This window comes from Pangasianodon hypophthalmus, chromosome 10 (assembly GCF_027358585.1).
Source record: "Pangasianodon hypophthalmus isolate fPanHyp1 chromosome 10, fPanHyp1.pri, whole genome shotgun sequence".
In the NCBI taxonomy this organism is placed as follows: Eukaryota; Metazoa; Chordata; class Actinopteri; order Siluriformes; family Pangasiidae; genus Pangasianodon; species Pangasianodon hypophthalmus.
Window position 1 is genome coordinate 1,826,434 of NC_069719.1, and position 20,358 is coordinate 1,846,791.

The following is a 20,358-nucleotide window of genomic DNA, read 5'->3' on the forward strand; positions in this document are numbered from 1 at the left end:
TGTCGACCTCTGGCTGGAGGTCTGCAGGGAAGGATGCCGCCCTGTTGGCCTCTGGCTGGAGCACTGCAGGGAATGAGGCAGCCCTGTTTGCCTCTGGAGGGTGCTCTGCCGGAGAGGCTACCCTGTCAGCCTCTGAAGGGAGCTGGGCTGTGGACTTATCTTCCTCTTTGTCTCTGGTGTCCCTCTCATAGTAGGTGGAGAATGGCCAAACAGGTATGCCCGGCAGGCTGGCCCTCCCAAAAAAATTTTCAAGGTCGGGTTAGAACTCTGGATGCACAAACACCTTAACTAAAAGTTCCACAAACTGGGCTAATTTGTTAGTCCATTTTGTTGGGATAATAAGGAGTTCTGCCCATTGTCAGGCTGCGCTGGTGAGCCAGAACAACATGAACCCCAGCCACTGCTTCTGTTCAGGCTTGGGGTCCTCCAGACTCTCAAAATAAAACTGGCATTGTAAAATAAAACTCTCAGATACACAGACAAGTCATCATATGGTTCCAGGGGAATCAGGAAAATCCACTGATTGAACTAGATGGAGTAGATGGAGCGCTGGCATGGTTATCATGGTGTGACACCCTCTTGCTGCATCCATGTGGTGGAGAAGTATTCTATCACGTAAGGCAGGTGCAGTCGAGTTGAGACGGATGCAGATGCAGAAAAGGCTTAATTGAAGAGAGGCAGACAGTCAAATCCAAGAATGACGGACAGAATCAGAATCAATAAATGTATGGGTTGGGCGATCAGCAAAAATAGAACACTAGGCAAAGGAAGAAATGAAAAACGAAAACTAAGAGAAGTCAAGAAATCAGGAAATCAAACATAGAACAAAGGCTTGGCATGGCTCAGACAGCTTATTGTCTGTGGTAGGGTGAAAAGCTCAACAATAAGGAACAGCCTTGGAGGAGGGCTGCTGCTTCTCCAAATTGAGAATAGCCGGTTGATATAGTTCAGGTGCCTTACAGGGATGCCGCGTATTAGGCATGTCCCACTGGATGAAAAGCTCAGGGCAGACCCAGGAACTGCTGGAGAGATTATAACTCACAGTCGCATTGGAAATGTTCCCAAGGAGGATCTGGAATCTGTGGCCTAGTATATGGTTATTGTATACATCATCTGTATGCCTTAAAAATTGTCCAATATTGGTGCATATCTTTTGTCATAACAAACAAGCTAACCCACCAACGTTGACATTGTTTACTTGGTATGAGTTGTCTAACTTTGTATCGATGCTGTCTACACTGGGAGTATATTAGCGGGAGGAAGAAAATTAAATTAAGAGCATGATTCCAAATTCTGTTTATAGGAGCTGTTGCTGGTTTGCCCCTAATGAACACACTGAGTTTAAGCACTTAGGTCCTGTGTTTTATATAGTAATAATAATAATAATAATAATAATAATAATGATAATAATAATAGCACACTTTAATTACTTATAGTCAACTCCAGAACGACTTCCATGCCCATTTTCTGAAAGTACTGAAGTTTCCATAGGCCTTAGACCTCTTCACCACATGCCCAGGTCAGCTCATGATACAATTCTATCAGAAATGTCCCATTGGATGGAGACCCTGGTGCATACCCAGGACCTGCTGAAGAGATTATATCTCACAATCAGATAGGGAACATTTGGTAATCCTTTAGAAGCAACTGTAATCTGTGGCAAGGATTGAGAAAGCTGGACTGACTCTTAATCTATCCAGCGTCAACAAGAAGAGGATGGAATTACAGGTACATTTATTTATGTTTATTTTATATTTATTTTTGTAAAGCTGATTTGTGACCATCGTTGTCCATTGCTCTGGGCCATCAGAGAGACAAAGCGTACACTCGCTCAGGGAATCCACAGCCACTTCCAGGACAGCTGCGACACACGGCGCATGTGGCAGGGCATCCAGGCCATCACCAGCTACAGAACAACATCACCTACCTGCAACAGTGATATATCCATTCCATATGCGCTGAACAATTTCTATGCTTGGGTTGAGGCACAGAATGACGTGATGGCAAGGAAGAACACCCCTACTATCAATGACCAGGTGCTCTGTCTTACCATAGCTGATGTGAAGAAAACTCTATGCTGAGTCAACCTACAGAAAGCTGCTGTTCCAGGCAATATTTCTGGGAGTGTGCTCAGAGGATGTGAAGACCAGCTGGAGCACTTTCTGACTGACATCTTCAACATCTCCATGAGCAGTGCTCTGTGAACTGTATGGGGATATTAGCAAACTGCAGAAAGAACATACACCCTGCAGCAGCGCACAGCTGATTTGAAGAAAACTCTATGCAGATTAAGCCCAGGGAAAGCTGCTGGACCAGAAAATATTTCTGTGATCAAGATGTGCAAAACAGTTGTTGGATGTTCTCACATCTTCACCATCTCAGCTCAGCATTGAACACAATCCCTCCTCAGCACCTGATTGGAAAACTGATACTGCTGGGCCTGATCCTTTCTGCTCTGCTCCAAGAAATTTGGTTCCTCTTGGACAGAGGCATGATCAGAACATATTTTCTAGTTCAGAACGAGCATGGTGTCTGTCTGATTCTAGATTTGAGAGGGCTGAAATTGTTCCTAAAAGCCCTCCTGTTCAGTAAGTTTAGGCTCAAATGTTATTCATGCCATTCAGAATTTTTAGAGTCGACATTCCGCTGTACCTTAGATAATGTAGCCCCACTTAGAAGAAAAACAATTAAAGATAAGAAACTCGCTCCATGGTATAGTGATCACACCCGCTCTCTAAAACAGAACGCCCGAAAGCTAGAGCGTAAATGGCACCAGACCAAACTCCTAGCATTTAAAATAGCATGGAAAGACAGTATTTTAGCCTATAAAAAAGCTCTAAGGCAAGCTAGGTCCACTTACTTATCAACGCTTATAGAAAATAATAAAAGTAATCCTAAATTCTTATTTAACACCACAGCAGAATTAACTAGGAATAAGACATCGACAGAAATCTCCACAATAACAGCATACAAAAGTAACGATTTCATGAAATTCTTTGATAGCAAAATTAAAAACATTAGGCAGAAGATACAGGCCCAAAGTCCAAATTATACAATAGACTGGGAGGATAGACTAACCATAGATCAGAGCTTAGAAAGTTTTACTCCTCTTGAAGAGAATGATTTAATCTCGCTCATCTCTTCTGCTAAATCATCAACCTGTCTATTAGATCCGGTACCAATACGTCTTCTTAAGCAAATAGTTGGAACCGTAACTGAACCCCTGCTTAAAATAATTAACTCCTCACTGAGCAATGGGTACGTTCCAAAATCACTTAAATTAGCTGTTATTAAACCACTAGTGAAGAAACCAGACCTTGACCCTAACGACTTAACTAACTATAGGCCGATTTCAAACCTTCCCTTTCTATCTAAAATATTAGAGAAAGTAGTAGCGCAGCAGCTAATTTCATATCTACAAAGTAATAATATCTATGAACTTTATCAGTCAGGTTTCAGGCCCCACCACAGCACAGAGACAGCATTAGTCAAAGTAGTCAATGACTTGCTATTAGCCTCTGATCGGGGTTGCATTAGTCTATTAATTTTACTCGACCTTAGCGCAGCGTTCGACACTATCGACCATAATATCCTTCTTCACAGACTGGAAAAGGTCATAGGAATTAAGGGCTCAGCCCTCGACTGGTTTAGATGTTATTTAACCGATCGTTATCAGTTTGTAGATTTAAACGGTGACCACTCAGCACGTTATCGAGTAGAATATGGCGTTCCGCAGGGTTCAGTCTTAGGCCCACTGCTTTTCACGTTATACATGCTCCCTTTAGGTAACATAATCCGCAAACATAATATTAGCTTCCATTGTTATGCTGATGACACACAGTTATACGTCTCAGCTAGGCCAGATGAGAATAGCCAGTTAAAGAAAGTTGAGGCATGTGTGATAGACATAAGAGACTGGATGCTAAGCAACTTTCTCCTGCTAAACCCAGAAAAAACAGAGGTTCTGGTACTGGGACCACAAGCCGCTAGAAGTAAGTTTAGAGATCACACTGTTACTTTAGATGGTCTCTCTGTTTCAAGTAGTCTAACAGTAAAAGATCTCGGTGTGATTATAGACTCTAATCTCTCATTTGAGGCGCATGTAGATAATGTAAGCAGGTTAGCATTTTTCCACCTCAGAAATATTGCTAAGATTAGAAATATACTTTCGCTAAGTGATGCTGAAAAACTAGTCCATGCATTTATCACGTCCAGATTAGATTACTGTAATGCTTTACTATCTGGATGTTCGTCTAGATGCATAAATAAGCTTCAGATAGTTCAGAACGCAGCAGCGAGGGTCCTTACTAGGACTAGGAAGTATGAGCATATCACGCCAGTCTTATCTACATTACACTGGCTCCCAGTAAGATTCCGCATCGATTTTAAAATATTACTCCTAACCTATAAAGCATTAAACGGTCTCGCTCCGCAGTATTTAAGCGATATGTTAGTACCTTACGTTCTGCCACGCCTACTTCGCTCTAAGGATGCAGGCTGTCTATCAGTACCACGCATTGCCAAAACCACGGCAGGGGGCAGAGCTTTCTCTTACCAAGCCCCAAAATTATGGAATAGTCTCCCAGTTAATGTACGTGAAGCAGACACGGTCTCAGTGTTTAAGTCGAGGTTGAAGACTTATTTATTTAACCTAGCATTTAGCGACTAGTGTTTTTATCAAAGGAGTAGATCTGGGGGACTCGTGGATGTTGAGTTTTATCTCCACACGGTGACTGTGAGTGTACCTAACCACTTTCCTTCTCCTTCTGCCGAGCTACACTCCTGAGCTGCCGGTGATCCAGACCTCCCCCCCCTTCACTCTGGACCTGTCCACCGGCAATGCTTCATACTGCCACGAAAACGCTTCAGCTGTTTTCCATGGACTACACCAACACACATTGTGCTCACACACACGCACACTACAGTGTAAACCCATATGAGGATGGGTTCTCTGTTGAGCCTGGTTCCTCTCAAGGTTTCTTCCTATCACCATCTCAGGGAGTTTTTCCTTGCCACCGTCGCCCTGCTTGCTCATCAGAGACGGCACACACACACACTTCACTTTACTTTTGTTTGTGTAAAGCTGCTTTGAGACAATGACCTTTGTAAAAAGCGCTATACAAATAAAAATGAATTGAAATGAATTGAATTGAATTCAGCCACAGGACAGGTTTACATCAGTGGATGTGCAGGGGTCATTTGTTCATGTTCCCATTGCTAAAGAGCACAGGTGATTTTTGAGATATGCTTTCCAATTCAAAGTCACTCTATATAACCATGGCTGTATGCAAGATGGCCAGATGAATAAGGATACTGCCATGTTTAGACAACTGGTTCGAGGTAGAGTCCCACTATGCGGCAGCATGCACCCAGAGCTCTGCAGCCTCCAGGTTACTAACATCTGCATATCATGTTCAATGGCGATCATCAATAATTTAAATACCTCCACCTAATATCTGTCATGGTAAAGCCTTCCACTTCCCAACTGCTTATGTCTGCATTACTCTTTCTTACATTTTCTATTGAAAAAAAATGGGGAAGACACATTTTTGCACTGAACAGTCCATATACAATATGAATGGAATTGTAATGAGATTAAATAACACTTACCTATGAAAGCCCATTCTGCTCGAAAGCCTTTTTGAGTCGTGCTCCAATCACTCGAGAAAATGACGGTCATGTATCTGCTGCTGGAATTGAATGAATTTGTCTGATTTGCAGTCACAACACCCAAATGTGGATCCTCATTAGTCAGACCATCATACACATGGACTGAGTCCCAGTTTGACTCCAAACTGAAGAAAGAGCAGTAAAAAAACACAATATAAGATTCATTATAGTAAACTGGCTAAAATCAAACTAGCATTTTAGTAAACAAGAGAACCACCTTTGCATATGAACTTTTGTAATTAATCAGAAAATAAAAGGAAGGAAAATAACTTCTTACTCAACAAACGTGAAGGTTAATGAAACCACCTTCTGCTCAGGACCCTGCAGCCTCCATGTGCACCTAGCACTATTAGGATAATTATGGGGAAAATTGGGGCTGAAAAATTCCCCTTTTGATTGAGTCAAATTTCCACCACATGGACCTCCATCTGAAAAATATCAAACTTCTCTGTATATCAGTTTATATTCACTGTAAATGCAGTATAACTGCCCTGGAAACACAGAGGTTTAATTATTTGGTTATGGAACTTTTCTACACTGGGACAGCAGGGATGTGCTGATGCACTTTTATGATATTGTTTTAAACATCAATTATTAATGAATTACTCCTCAGTCTGAGCAAGGGTTCATTCATTCATCTTCAATAACTGCTTTATCCTGATCAGGGTTGTGGTGGATCAGAAGTCAATCCGAATAACACTTGGCATAAGGTGAGAGACCGGATTGTACTCCGGTCCATCACAGGGCACCTGCATGTTTTTGGACAATGGGAAGAAACTGGATAACCCAAAGGAAACCCACATGAACACAGGGAGTGAACACAGGGAGTGTGTTCATGTACAATACTGCACAGTACCTCAAGCTCAGGACCAAACCCAAGACCCTGGATTTGTGAGGCAGCAATGCTAACTGCTATGCCACCAAGCCACCAGGAATGGTTCTGTCCACCATTTTTAACTTTGAAACCTTTTTGATTTCAACATATTTTTCTTGTAATTTTTGCTACTCCAAAGTAGCAACTTACACTTTCTAGACTTTTAGTCCCCAATGTATTTTCCCCTCTCTTTGTATTTTTTCCCCTTATGTTGTTTTTTTTACACCAAGTATTAACTTGCTGTCAAATTAGGCTTTGATTTGTTGGAGTGCACATGCATATATTTTTCTCTTTTCTCTCTGTCATGTTAACACTGGAATCGCTAACAAACTCCAACTCCCAAGCTGCACTATCGCCTGCAAACATAGCGGCTCAAGATTATGCTGTGTCCTGTGTAATCTAATTGCTGATGCTGATTGCTGATGGCCTGACATTCTGCCCATTATTTTGATTTCACTATTGCTTAATATTTTGAATTGTTTGTCTGTCTGCTACAAATGAAGCATATTTTGACACTCTCCTTTTGTAGTTTTCTTTCTTTGGCATTTCTTTTTTTATTTTCTTCTATCTCTTCCATTATTTCTTCACATTTTTCTATTAATTTTTGCCCTCTTGTAGGATTGGCTTTAACAGATTCACTTTAAACAGTTCACTCAGGTTTGTCAACGGTGGAGTGGCTGGCTGCCTTATGTCCCAGGGTGCCCTCATGTCTGTGTTAGCTTCTGGCTCTCCCTTTTAGTTATGCTGTCATAGCTAGTCTTGCTGGAGGCCCTGCTTGCACTCTGCATGCAAAGTACATTGTCCTTAACCATTAGAGGACAAAAGCTTACCTAAGAATCTCTCCCTCTGTCTCCCTCTCTCTCCATCCCTCACTCTCTGTCGAGCTACACATGCTACTTCTGAGATGCCAGTGATCCTGACCCCTTCTGCTCTCCGGACCTGCTTGACCCATCCTGATGCCCTACTTCTGTTTGGAGTTCTCATCGGTTGAGTTCGCTCGCTGCTGCTGGGGGTGGCCCCATATGGACGGCCTGAAGAACAATTTGGATTGCTGGGGATAGTGCCACCTGGGGGCTGTGGAGATGGCTTGGGGATCACATATGGGGAGCTGTACTGTAATGGCTTGGGACTGCGATTGCTGTAGTGGCTTTGGGGCTGCAGCTGCCATGAGCACCTTCGTACTCAGGACTCCATCAGTGGACAGTGGATAGATTTTAACCAACTGGACTTCTTGCAAAAACTGTGATGAATTTATTAGTTGCACAATTGCACTATTTGTCCATGTAGTACACAATAATAGAAGGGATTTATTTATAATTGCACTATCCATTGCACCCAGATGAGGATGGGTTCCCTTTTGAGCCTGGTTCTTCTCAAGGTTTCTTCCTGATTTGTCTCAGGGAGTTTTTACTTGCCACCGTTGCCTCTGGCTTGCTCATTAGGAATAAATTCACAGGGATAAATTCACATATTTACAATATATTTCTTGTGAATCCATTTACTTCTGTAAAGCTGCTTTGTGACAATGTCCATTGATAAAAGCGCTATACAAATAAAATTGAATTGAACTGAACAGATTGTAAAATTGTAACTTCGTATATTACTAACAAGGGCCTTCTTATTCTGCTTGTTTAGAAGGTGTTAATTTTCTGTAACAGCAGCTCTGACAGTAGTTCAGCTGCAAATCATAATTTATATTAATGCACTCATGCTAATACTTTATGGTTTCTAACAGCTCATTCACAGAGACTTAATGCAGATGCTGGTGAAGTTTTCTGTAAGGAGATATGTATTTAACATTTAAGAAATGTTAGAAACATGGGATGAACTTTCAGAACAGAGGAGTTTTGCAAGTTCTCAACAACATAACTAGTTGCTCTTTTCCCTCTTATTAACTTTGAGAAAGAAAAAAAAGGTTTGGTGAGGGAACGACTGTTTATAGCCGTTATAAGAGCATGAACTAACTTGTTTCAGGAATATCCACAATATTGCCAACTTTTAAATGTAACCACTGTAACTGCTGTTGCACAAGAGGAATAAAACACTTTGAGACATGCTGTTATAGGCAAACAATCAACTTTGGGGTGATAACGGTGAATCTGCATCATCACACCTCCCTGTCACTGAATATCTCTTATAAAAGCACCACACTATGTGTTTTATTTCTGTTCATGTAAATGTACCTGATGATGGTGGTGTTGTTTCAGGGACAGATGTAAAACAGTAATCTGTTAGAGAGATCATATTAAGAAACAAACATTATTAGGCTTTTTTAAATTTATATATGAATGGGTGTTGCACATTATGTTAAAGAATTGAATCTACAAATGTGTCCTTTGGATATTTTTCAAGTGTTAAATCTTGACATTTTTCTCACCATCATAATCGTAGCAGCAGTTTCTGTTGTCCTGACAGTCACTGGTGCAGGAACACACACTGAGATTGTTACCACAGTTATACCTGCAGGATGGGGAATCTGTTCAAAGAACAAAATATGTTTAAGACCAAAAATGTATAAGCTATAACATTGGTTGCCCAGTATGTAATTGTATACAATGCACTCCAAATGTAGTCATAAGAAACCAAGAGATGATTTGTCTCTGACATTTGCTTCTTTACTTTTGTACCGGACCTTTGAGGATCCTAAAGAGTGTCAGCATATGTGGCCATTAGCAGAGGGCAACTGAAAGTAAAGAGAGCGAGATGGAAAGTAACCAGGTTTATTTGCATGTAAAAAGTTTTTTTTTTTTTGTATTTTCCCAATACTGGGCCACAAGTACGTGCTCTCTGTTGATGGAGAGGGGTATTGTCCTGGGCAGATATGACACACAAGTTTCTATGAATAGAATGTGATATGACAAGTGAATCTTGTGTGTTAGGATGTGCATATGTTTAGAACTATTCATCATACCATGTGTATTGCAGAAAAAACTAGTGGTAGAAAAGTGTAACTGTAAATAAAAGAATTATGAGGAGCTCCCATCCCAATTAATATGTCATCATACTAATTCATTTCATTCATCATTTTATCAGTGGATTTCATTTGCCGAGTGCAATTTTAGTTGATCTCTGCCTGCAATATGCTTCAATTTTGGAGAGGCCAATGACAACAGTAAAGTCACTCCTACTCTAGGGTGTTTATTCACAGGCACATTTCAATGAAATTGGAGATGAGCTTGGCATTTCCCAACAGTATAACACTGCCCTGGAAACTTTTTTACACTGGGACAGCAGGGATGTGCTAATGCACTTTTATGATTTTTAACAATATCATGTTTTAAACATCAATTGTTAATGAATTACTCCTCAGACTGAGCAAGGGTTCATTCATTCATCTTCATTAACGTCTCCAGGTTACGTATGTAACCATGGTTCCCAGAGGGAATGAGACGCTGCATTGAAACGCTATGGGAACGCCTTCAGCATGACCACGCTCTGACTCACGTCTGTAATCAGTCCAATGGATGGGCGAGACGTCACGGGCGGGGTGACGTAGCGACCGGGAAGCTTAAAAGCACGCGCAGTGGATACAGCGGCAGCTTCGAGAATGAAGCGGGTGCTCGCAGGGATGCCGGAAGTATGGCCCTAATACACAGCGTCTCGTTCCCTTGGGGTTACATACGTAACCTGGAGACATTCCCCTTCAAGAACTCGAGCTGCGTTGAAACGCTATGGGAACGAGTATGCCCACGCCACCAGACTTAAAAATCCCTCCCTATTGTGGAAGAGCACAGCTAGGGCGAGAGAACAAAAGAGCCCGGAGTGGCTCGCATGTCGAGGCCATAGAACCTGACGAGAATCAGGGGCACGGACCACCCCACAGCGTTGCAGATATCCTGCATATGGACACCTGCCAGAAAGGACTTGGAGGCCGCCACACTTCTAGTGGAGTCAGCCTTGACTCCCAAAGGTGAGGGGAGATCAGAGGACTCATAGGCCAGACAGATGGCATCCACAATCCACTAAGCTGAGGGTCTGCTTAGTAGCAGGGAGACCTTGCTTAGGGGGACCATGGCACACAAACAAATGGTCCGCCTTTCTCCACAGGGCAGCTCTGTGGACGTATGCGTTCAGTGCTCGCACTGGACACATATAATAAGCCTCTACTGGTCAGGCTCCCAAAAAGGGAGGAGGACAGAAGGCCTGGAGTACGACAGGCTGTGGTGTAGAGGAGGGAACTTTAGGAACATACCCCACTCGAGGGTGAAGAAACGCTTTGGCCAGACTGGGCGCAAAGTCCATATAAGAGGGGTCCACTGAGAGGGCCTGTAGATTCCCAACTGTCTAGAGAGAGAGGAAATCACCAGAAGATAGGATGTCTTCAAAGTGAGATGACGATCAGATATCTCCTCTACTCGAAAGGAGGTTTACAGAGAGCCTCCAGCACCACAGCGCGGTCCCACGGAGGGATGCGAGATCGTACCAGAGGCCTGAGCGCACCGCGGACGAAACGTGTATCTAGGGGGTGTCTGCCCACAGACTGACCACTGGGGGGGCTTGGCAGGCAGGCCACGTAAACCTTCAAGGTGGAGTGGGTCAACCCTGTCGGGGAGTCGGGCCTGCAGGAACTCCAGCACTGTACCAACAGGGCAGTTAACTGGGTCGAGCTGGCGGTCTCCGCACCAAAAAGTGAAAAGTTTCCACTTCAAGACATACAGTTTCCTCGTTGAGGGAGCTCTGGATTGGAGAATGGTCTCAACAACCTCGGAGCGCAGGTGGAAATCCGCCTGTGAGAGGAGGTCCCTCCTGACAGAGATATTGCATGGAGGGCCATCGAGAAGGGAAATCAGGTCCGAGAACCATACTCGGCCTGGCCAGAACGGGGCTACTAACCACAGACAGACCCCGTCCCTGCACACTCTCTCCAGACCTCCCGGGAGCAAAGCAATTGAGGGAAAGGCGTACAGACGAAGCCTCGGCCAAGGCCGTACCATGGTATCCAGTCTGAGAGGAGCTGGATGAATCAGAGAGAACCAGAGGGGACAGTGCGACATCTCCTGAGTCGCAAAACAGATTCACCTGAGCCTGGCCAAACACTCTCCATATCTGCCTCACCACCTCGGGGTGAAGCCTCGTTCCCCAGGCCACGGCCCCTGCCTCAACAGGCTGTCCGCTCCCATATTGAGATGTCCAGGGGTGTAAACTGCTCTCAAAGGAAAGAGTTTTCCCCTGGAACCACACAAGGACCTGGTGCGCCAGCCCGTAAAGGGGGCCCAAACACAGACCTCCCTGGCGGTTGACGTAAAAGACCACCGCTGTGTTGTCGGTGCACACCAACACATGGCGATCTCTTTGGTCCGGGAGAAAGTGTTTCGATGCTAGAAACAAGGCCAGCATCTCCAGGCAGCTGATGTGCCACATGAGATGGCGGCCGCTCCACAGACCGATGGTCCTGAGCCACCACTGTAGGGGTCTCATTTACAGCAGGCCAAAAGGTATCACGTTGGCCATCAGACCCAGCAGTCTCTGGAACTGCTTTACAGTGAGTGACCAGCCTTCTCTCACTCTCGTGACTGCCATGAGGATCGACTCGATCTGAGCAGGAGACAGACGTGCCTGCATCGTGGTCGAATCCCCACCACGTGCAGATAAGCGGTTCTCCATACCGGAGAAAGCACACTTTTCTTGGCGTTTAGTCTTAACCCCAGCTCTTTCATGTGGGTGAAAACGACATCCAGACACCGAACCGCTGCCTACTCCGATTGAGCTAGTATCAACCAATCGTTGATATAATTCAGTATGCAGATGCCCTGGAGTCACAGAGGTGCCAGAGCAGCATCCACATACTTCGTGAGAGTGCGGGGTGAGAGTGCCAGGCCGAACAAAAGAACCTAATAGCGGTAAGCTTCGCCCCCAAAAGCAAACCTCAGGAACTTCCTGTGTCGGGGAAGGATGGAGATATGAATATATTCGTCTTTTAGATTGATCATGACACACCAGTCTTTGGACCCGATCCGAGACACAACTTGATCGATTGTGAGCATCCTGAACATCAGTGGCATGACTGAGCGGTTCAAACGATGCAATTCTAAAATGGGACGCAACCCTCCATCCTTCATTGGAACGATGAAGCCCCGGCTGTAGAACCCGGACTCCATGTTGCGAGGAGGGACCACCTCGATGGCCTCCTTCCTCAAGGGAGTGTTTAATTCTTATTCCATTACCAGAGCCTGCCTTTTTTTTTCCTAAAGGGAAAGGATGCGGGATATGAAAGATGCACATTTGCATTTGCTAGCACTCTACTTGTGAGCCCCTGGGCCCCCCTGAGTGAGAAGAACCCCGCAGAAACAAGGCCGGAGTAGCGGAGTAAATCGGTAGCCTCTCTCTACAGTATGCAGGACCCATTGAGACACATCTGGCAAAAATTAAAATGTGTGAAACTCCACAATGCCAAGTAGTCTACTAAGGGAATCAGCCTCTCGAGACTGACCTCTGGTGTAATGAGAGCGGCTAGCTCGGTGCCCTGAAGTGGCGGACCGGCAGGGGACGGCTGAACTAGCTGCTCAGGAAGCCTCCGAAGAGGTAGCGAGCCTCCCAGTACCTCCATGTTCCCAGGCGGAAACTGAGAGAGGCGCTCGCAGGAGACCGCTGCACCCCGAAGCACCATGGGTGGCAGGGTTGGCAGACCGATCTCCTGAGGGCACTGAGGAGAGATGGGCACCGTACGATGAGGTGTACACTGCTCTTCCCCAGAGGGGCCTGCCCTCAGAAGTCCTGGGCCCCAAATGTCAGGACTACCTAGTCAAGGTCTTCTTAGACCGCATAATGGTCCGCAGATCTGGCCTCGCCCTAGAAGACCCCGGCTTAGAGCGTCGCTGGGTCGCTCTGTCTTTGAGCCTCCCGGTACAAGGAGTTGGTACACGGAGGGGACTGCCCCCACCCAGCAGCCCTACGAGCCAGAGAGCGGCGAGTGAGGAACCGCTGAAATGCTGCCGCTTGCGCACGGGCCTCCTGATACCTGTCGACGACGGCAATGACGGTGTTGCCGAACAGGCCAGAAGGCGCAAGCGGGGCATCCATAAGGAAGACCCTGTCCCTGTCTTTCATACCGGACAGGGTCAACCACAGATGCCTCTCCGCCGCCACCAGTGCTGCCATGGACCGGCCGATAGCACGGGCGGTCTCCTTGGTGGCACGGAGAGACAAATCAGCACTTCGTCTGAGCTCGGTGACATCCTCAGATTTAATCTTCCCGCCTTCGTCGAGCTCTCTCAGCAGAACGGCCTGGTAGGCCTGCAACACCGCCATGGTGTATAGGCAAGCGCCAGCCTGGTCTGCTGCCATGTACCCTTTGCCCAGGTGGTCCGCAGCGGCTTGGAGGGCAATGCTGGAGCCTTCAAGCACGATGCCGAGCCAGGGGACAGATAGCTAGCCAGCGTCTGTTCAACCCGGGGCATCGCCCTGTAACCCTGCTCACTCAGCCCCGCCACTTTAGCAAAATAGCTGGAGGGACTGAAGATACGGGCAGAATAAGGCCTCCCCCATGACCTAGATACCTCAGTGGGGAGGTCGGGGAAGAAAGGTAGTCTCCGGCATGGAGGTGGCGGCTTACTCCGCAGAAAGCGTTCATCCAGCCTGCTTATATGCGGCTCAGCCCGTTTCTCGGCGGGCCAGTCAATATTCAGCAGGGCCACAGCACGAGTAACCACCTCCAAGAGCTCCTCATACTGGGGAGATCGAGGGGGCGAATCCTTATCAACGCCCTCCACGTCAACCTCCTAGGAGGAAGAGAGGAGAGGTGTAGAGCCCTCTCCCCGGGGGGAAGAAACCACAGTGCGGGCTTCTGATTCCAGAGGGAGGGCAGTGGATCTGGTGGGTGAGGAAGAAGATAGGGGCTGGCCCGTCTCCATCTCCATTCCCTCAATCAAATACAAATGCGATCCCCACGAGTGCAGCCACCGCTCTGCCTCAGCAGAAAGGGGGCCAGCACCACGAGGGATGCTGGTGAAGGCTTGCTTCTCAAAAAGAGCCTTCCGGGAGCGGAACACACGCAGCGGCAAACGCCCGCAATGCGGGCAGCAGGCTCCCTTGAGAGCCGACTGTGCGTGCACAGACCATGTGTCTCCCCACCCGTAATATAGCGCGGGCAGGGAGCCACACACGGCCTGAAACACTGCCTGCTCTGTTTCGTCTTCGCGCTGGCTTTCGGCATGCCACAGCGAAAGTGAAACAAACAAACAGTGTAAAAAGATTTCTACCGACACACAGAGTGACATCTGATTACACACGTGATTCAGAGCATGGTCACGCTGAAGGCGTTCCCATAGCGTTTCGACTCAGCTCGAGTTCCTGAAGGGGAACTGCTTTATCCTGATCAGGGTTGTGGTAGATCAGAAGCCAATCCGAGTAACACTGGGCATAAGGTGGGACAATTCACCCCGGATTGTACTCCGGTCCATCATAGGGCACCTGAATGTTTTTCGGACAATCTCTGGAAACCCAGAGGAAACCCACATGAACACAGGGAGTGAACACAGGGAGTGTGTTTACATACAATACTGCACAGTACTGCAAGCTCAGACCCTGGATTTGTGAGTCAGCAATGCTAACTGATGTGCCACCATGCCACCAGGAATGGTTCTGTCCACTATTTTTAACTTTGAAATGTTTTTGCTTTCAACATATTTTTCTTGTAATTTTTGCTACTCAGCATCTTCCACTTTCTCGACTTTTAGTCCCCATTACATTTTCTCCTCTCTTTGTATTTTTCCCCTTAGATTGTTTTTTACACCAAGTATTAACTTGCTGTCAAATTAGGCTTTGATTTGTTGGTGTGCACATGCATACATGCATATATTTTTCTCTATTCTCTCTGTCATGTCAACACTGGAATAGCTAACAAACTCCAACTACCAAGCTGCACTAAGGCATACAAACAAGACTATACTGTGCCCTGTGTAATCAATTTGCTGATAGCCTGACCGTCTGCCCATCATTTTGATGTCGCTATTGCTTAATATTTTGAATGTTTTGTCTGTCTGCTACAAATGAAGCATATTTTGACCCTCTCTTTTTGTAGTATTTATTTCGTGACATATTTCTCTTTAGTTTTGTCCTCTCGTAGGATTGGCTTTAGCAGATCATAAAATTGTAACTTCATATATTACTAACAAGGGCCTTCTTATTCTCTGAAAAAGGGGGCAAACTTAAAAAGAATTGTGGAGTAAGGTGTGTAGAGTGTAGTGTAGCAACAATAATTTCTCATAATCCTAATAAAAATTAACATGACTTTCCTTAATAATAATCATTAAATAAAAATTCATTAAGAAAGCTGCACCTGATCTTGTTTCGGATTCTTCCAAAATCTGTTTATAAAAAAATTATATATATATATATATATATATATATATATATATGCAGTCAGTTATAGAAGTATTTGGACAATGACAGAGTTTTTGTGATTTTGCCTTTGATTTTGATCACATCTTGATTGTTTTATTTCAAATCCATTGTGGTGGTGTATAAAGGCAAAATCACAAAAACTCTGTCACAAAAAATACTTCTGGACCTGACTGCATATATATATATATATATATATATATATATATATATATATATATATATATATCATTAAATAAAAAAAATATATATATATATATATATATATATATATATATATATATATATATATATATATACACCGATCAGCCATAACATTATGACCACTGACAGGTGAAGTGAATAATATTGATATTACAATAGCACCTGTCAAGGGCTGAGATATATTAGGCAGCAAGTGACCAGTCGGTTGTCGAAGTTGATGTGGCAAATGGGCAAGCGTAAGGATTAGAGAGACTTTGACAACAGCCAAATTGTGATGGATAGATGACTGGGTCAGAGCATCTTTAAAACGGTCTTGTGGGGTATTCCCGGTATGCAGTGGTTAGTACCTACCAAAAGTGGTCCAAGGAAGGACACCCTGTGAACTAGCGACAGGGTGATGGGCGCCCAAGGCTCACTGATGCACGTGGGGAATGAAGGCTAGTCCGTCTGGTCTGATACCACAGAAGAGCTATTGTAGCACAAATTGCTGAAAAGTTAAAGCTGGCTAAGATAGAAAGGTGTCAGAACACACAGTGCATCACACTTGCTGCGTATGGGGCTGTGTAGCCACAGACCTGTCAGAGCGCCCATGCTGACCTCTGTCCACTGCCAAAAGTGCCTACAATGGACAGGTGAGCATCAGAACTGGACCACGGAGCAATGGAAGAAGGTGGCCTGGTCCGATAAATCACATTTTCTTTTACATCATGTGGAAGGCCGGGTGCGTGTGCATCGTTTACCTGGGGAAGAGATGGCACCAGCATGCACTATGAGAAGAACGCAAGCTGGCGGTGGCAGCGTGTTGCTCTGGGCAATGTTCTGCTGGGTCCTGGCATTCAAATTTTGGGTCCTGGCATTCACGTGGATGCTATTTTGACCCATACCACCTACCTAAACATTGTTGCAGACCAGGTACACTCCTTCATGGCAACGGTATTCCCTAATGGAAGTGACCTCTTTTGGCAGGATAATGCACCCTGCCAAACTGTAAAAATTGTTCAGCAATGGTTCAAGGAACACGACAAAGAGTTCAAGGTGTTGACTTGGCCTCCAAATTCCTTAGATCTCAATTCAATCGAACATCTGTGGGGTGTGCTGGCCATCAAGTCCGATCCATGGAGGTCCCACCTCGCAACTTACAGGAATTAAAGGATCTGCTGTTAACGTCTTTGTGTCAGATACCACAGCACACCTTCAGGGATCTAGTGGAGTCCATGCCTCGACAGGGCTGTTTTGGGAGTAAAAGGGGGACCAACACAATATTAGGCAGGTGGTCATAATGTTATGGCTATTCGGTGTATATATGTATATATATTTTTTTATTTATTACAGCAACATTAAACAGGATAATTTTCTAGATTTAGTAGGATTAAACAGGATGTATAGTCAGTCATTTAATAGATGAATTCACATCACAGTTCTATTTATGAATTAGTTTTTTAAAATGGGACCAGGATGTGTGTGCCGATTATAGGTGAATCACACTCCTTAGCCTCCAAGGGAAAGTATATAAGGTTTTGGAGAGGGGACCACTATCTACCATTATTGCACAATGTTGTTAGATAGGTATGAGTTGTATAACTTTTTCTCAGTGCTCTCTACTGTTTATGGTTTCTAACAGCTCATTCACAGAGACTTAATGCAGATGCTAGTGAAGTTTTCTGTAAGGAGATATGTATTTACGAGATGTCGCTCAGATGATCAGGGACCTCATGAGCACCACCCCTAGCATAGCCAGAAGAAAGTGCGACATCCACCACAATGCGGTGAGGCAGAGCAATTTTTTCTACATAGCTGAGGAGTGGCATGATGTTCAAAGTGGAGCTCGACTGTGGACCAGCGGCCACCACAAAGCCAGGGGAGGAAAGTTAAAGGCAAAGCCAGAGAGAGGGAGCGACGTCCTCTGCAAGGCAAGGTAGAGTCCCACCATGCCTTTAGAGCTCTGCATCCCTCAGATTACTAACATCTGCATATCATGTTCAATAATGATCTTCAATAGTTTAAATACCTCCACCTAATGTCTGTCATGCTAAAGCCTTCCACTTCCCAACTGCTTATGTCTGCACTACTCTCTCTTACATCCAGTTGTTTCTATTGAAAAAAATGGGGAATACACATTTTTGCACTGAACTGTCCAAATACAATATGAATGGAATTGTAATGAGATTAAATAACACATACCTATGAAAGCCCATTCTGCTCGAAAGCCTTGTTGAGTCACGCTCCAATCACTCCAGAAAATGACGGTCATGTATCTGCTGCTGGAGTTGAATGAATTTGTCTGATTTGCAGTCACAACACCCAAATGTGTATCCTCATCAGTGAGACCATCATACACATGGACTAAGTCCACGTTTGACTCCAGACTGAAGAAAGAGTGGTAAAAAAATGCAATATAATGTTCATTATAGTAAACTGGCTAAAATCAAACTAGCATTTTATGAAACAAGAGAAGCACATTTGCATAGTGTACTATGCAAATTAATCAGCAAAGAAAAAGGAAGGAAAATAACTTCTTACTCAACAAACGTGAAGGTTAATGAAACCACCTTCTGATCAGGACCCTGCAGCCTCCATGTGCACTCAGCATTATTGGGATAATTAAGGGGGAAATTGGGGCTGAAAAATTCTCCTTTTGATTGAGTCAAAATTCCACCACATGCACCTCCATCTGAAAAATATCAAACTTCTCTGTATATCAGTTTATATTCACTGTAAATGCAGTATAACACTGCCCTGGCAGCACAGAGGTTTAATTATTTGGTTATGGAACTTTTCTACAGGGAGTGTGTTCATGTACAATACTGCACAGTACCCCAAGCTCAGGATCAAACCCAATCCTTGTTTCAGGATTTTCCACAACATTAAATCTAACTATTAATGTAGAGACAGCATGACCTGCCAACTTTAAAATGTAGTCATGGTAATAGTTGTTGAATAAGAGGAATCAAACACTTTGAGATATGCTGTTATAGGCAAACAATCAACTTTGGGGTGGTAACAGTAAATCCACATCATCTCTTATAATAGGACCACAGCATGTGTTTTATTCCTGTTCATGTAAATGTACCTGATGGTGGTGTTGTTTCAGGGACAGTTGTGGAACAGTAATCTGTTAGAGAGATCATATTAAGAAACAAACATTATTAGGCTTTTTTTTAATTTATATATCAATGGGTGTTGCGCATTATCTTAAGGAACTGAAACTACGAATGTGTCCTTGGGATATTTTTTAATCATTAAATCTTGACATTTTTCTCACCATTATAATCATAGCAGCAGTTTCTGTTGTCCTGACAGTCGCTGTTGCAGGAACACACACTGAGATTGTTACCACAGTTATACCTGCAGGATGGGGAATCTGTTCAAAGAACAAAATATGTTTAAGACCAAAAATGTATAAGCTATAACACTGGTTGCCCAGTATGAAATTGTATACAATGCACTCCAAATGTAGTCATAAGAAACCAAGAGATGATTTGTCTCTAACATTTGCTTCTTTACTTTTGTACTGAACTTTTCAGGATCCTAAAAAGAGTGTCAGCATATGTGGCCATTAGCAGAGGGCAACTGAAAGTGAAGAGAGCGAGTTGGAAAGTAACCAGGTTTATTTGCATGTAAAAAGTTTTTTTTTTGTTGGTATTTTCGGAATACTGGGCCACAAGTACGCGCTCTCTGTTGATGGGGAGGCGTATTGACCTGGGCAGATATGACACACAAGTTTCTATGAATAGAATGTGATATGACAAGTGATGCTTGTGTGTGAGGATGTGCATATGTTTAGAACTATTCATCATACCATGTGTATTGCAGAAACAACTAGTGGTAGAAAAGTGTAACTGTAAGTAAAAGGATTATGAGGAGCTCCCATCTCAATTAATACGTCATCATTTAAATTCATTTCATTCATTATTTTATCAGTGGATTTCATTGACAAGTGCAATTTTATTGTATCTCTGCCTCTAATATGCTCCAATTTTTTTTAATCACAGGCACATTTCAATGAATTTGGAGATGACTTTGGTATTTCCCAACCAACTATGAGCCAAACAATGCCACCTGCCTTACATGCATTCATGTCGCTCACGCTCTAGTACATCATATTTCCAAATATGGCAGCAGAAAAAGACAACAATGAGGGATTTTCACACCATCACAGGTTTTCCAAATGTCATTGGAGCAATAGATTGCACACATATAACCATAAAATCAGCCATTTTCAACAGAAGCTTGTTAACATACTGTGCATGGCAACTTAAGGGCATTTCTTA

At 44.1% G+C, this 20,358-nt stretch overlaps 1 protein-coding gene across 1 annotated transcript in view; it reads right to left on the reverse strand.

The window, feature by feature from the left end:
* LOC117598256 (cubilin-like) overlaps positions 1-20,358 on the reverse strand; it is a 133,024-nt gene that overhangs the window by 39,708 nt on the left and 72,958 nt on the right. The window contains exons 42-49 of the mRNA XM_053237502.1: positions 19,350-19,448; positions 19,158-19,199; positions 18,608-18,758; positions 18,269-18,453; positions 8,922-9,020; positions 8,728-8,772; positions 5,948-6,098; positions 5,611-5,795 (exon numbers count right to left, since the gene is read on the reverse strand). Coding sequence (XP_053093477.1) covers positions 5,611-5,795; positions 5,948-6,098; positions 8,728-8,772; positions 8,922-9,020; positions 18,269-18,453; positions 18,608-18,758; positions 19,158-19,199; positions 19,350-19,448 — 957 coding nt within the window. The remainder of the gene's footprint in view (positions 1-5,610; positions 5,796-5,947; positions 6,099-8,727; positions 8,773-8,921; positions 9,021-18,268; positions 18,454-18,607; positions 18,759-19,157; positions 19,200-19,349; positions 19,449-20,358) is intronic.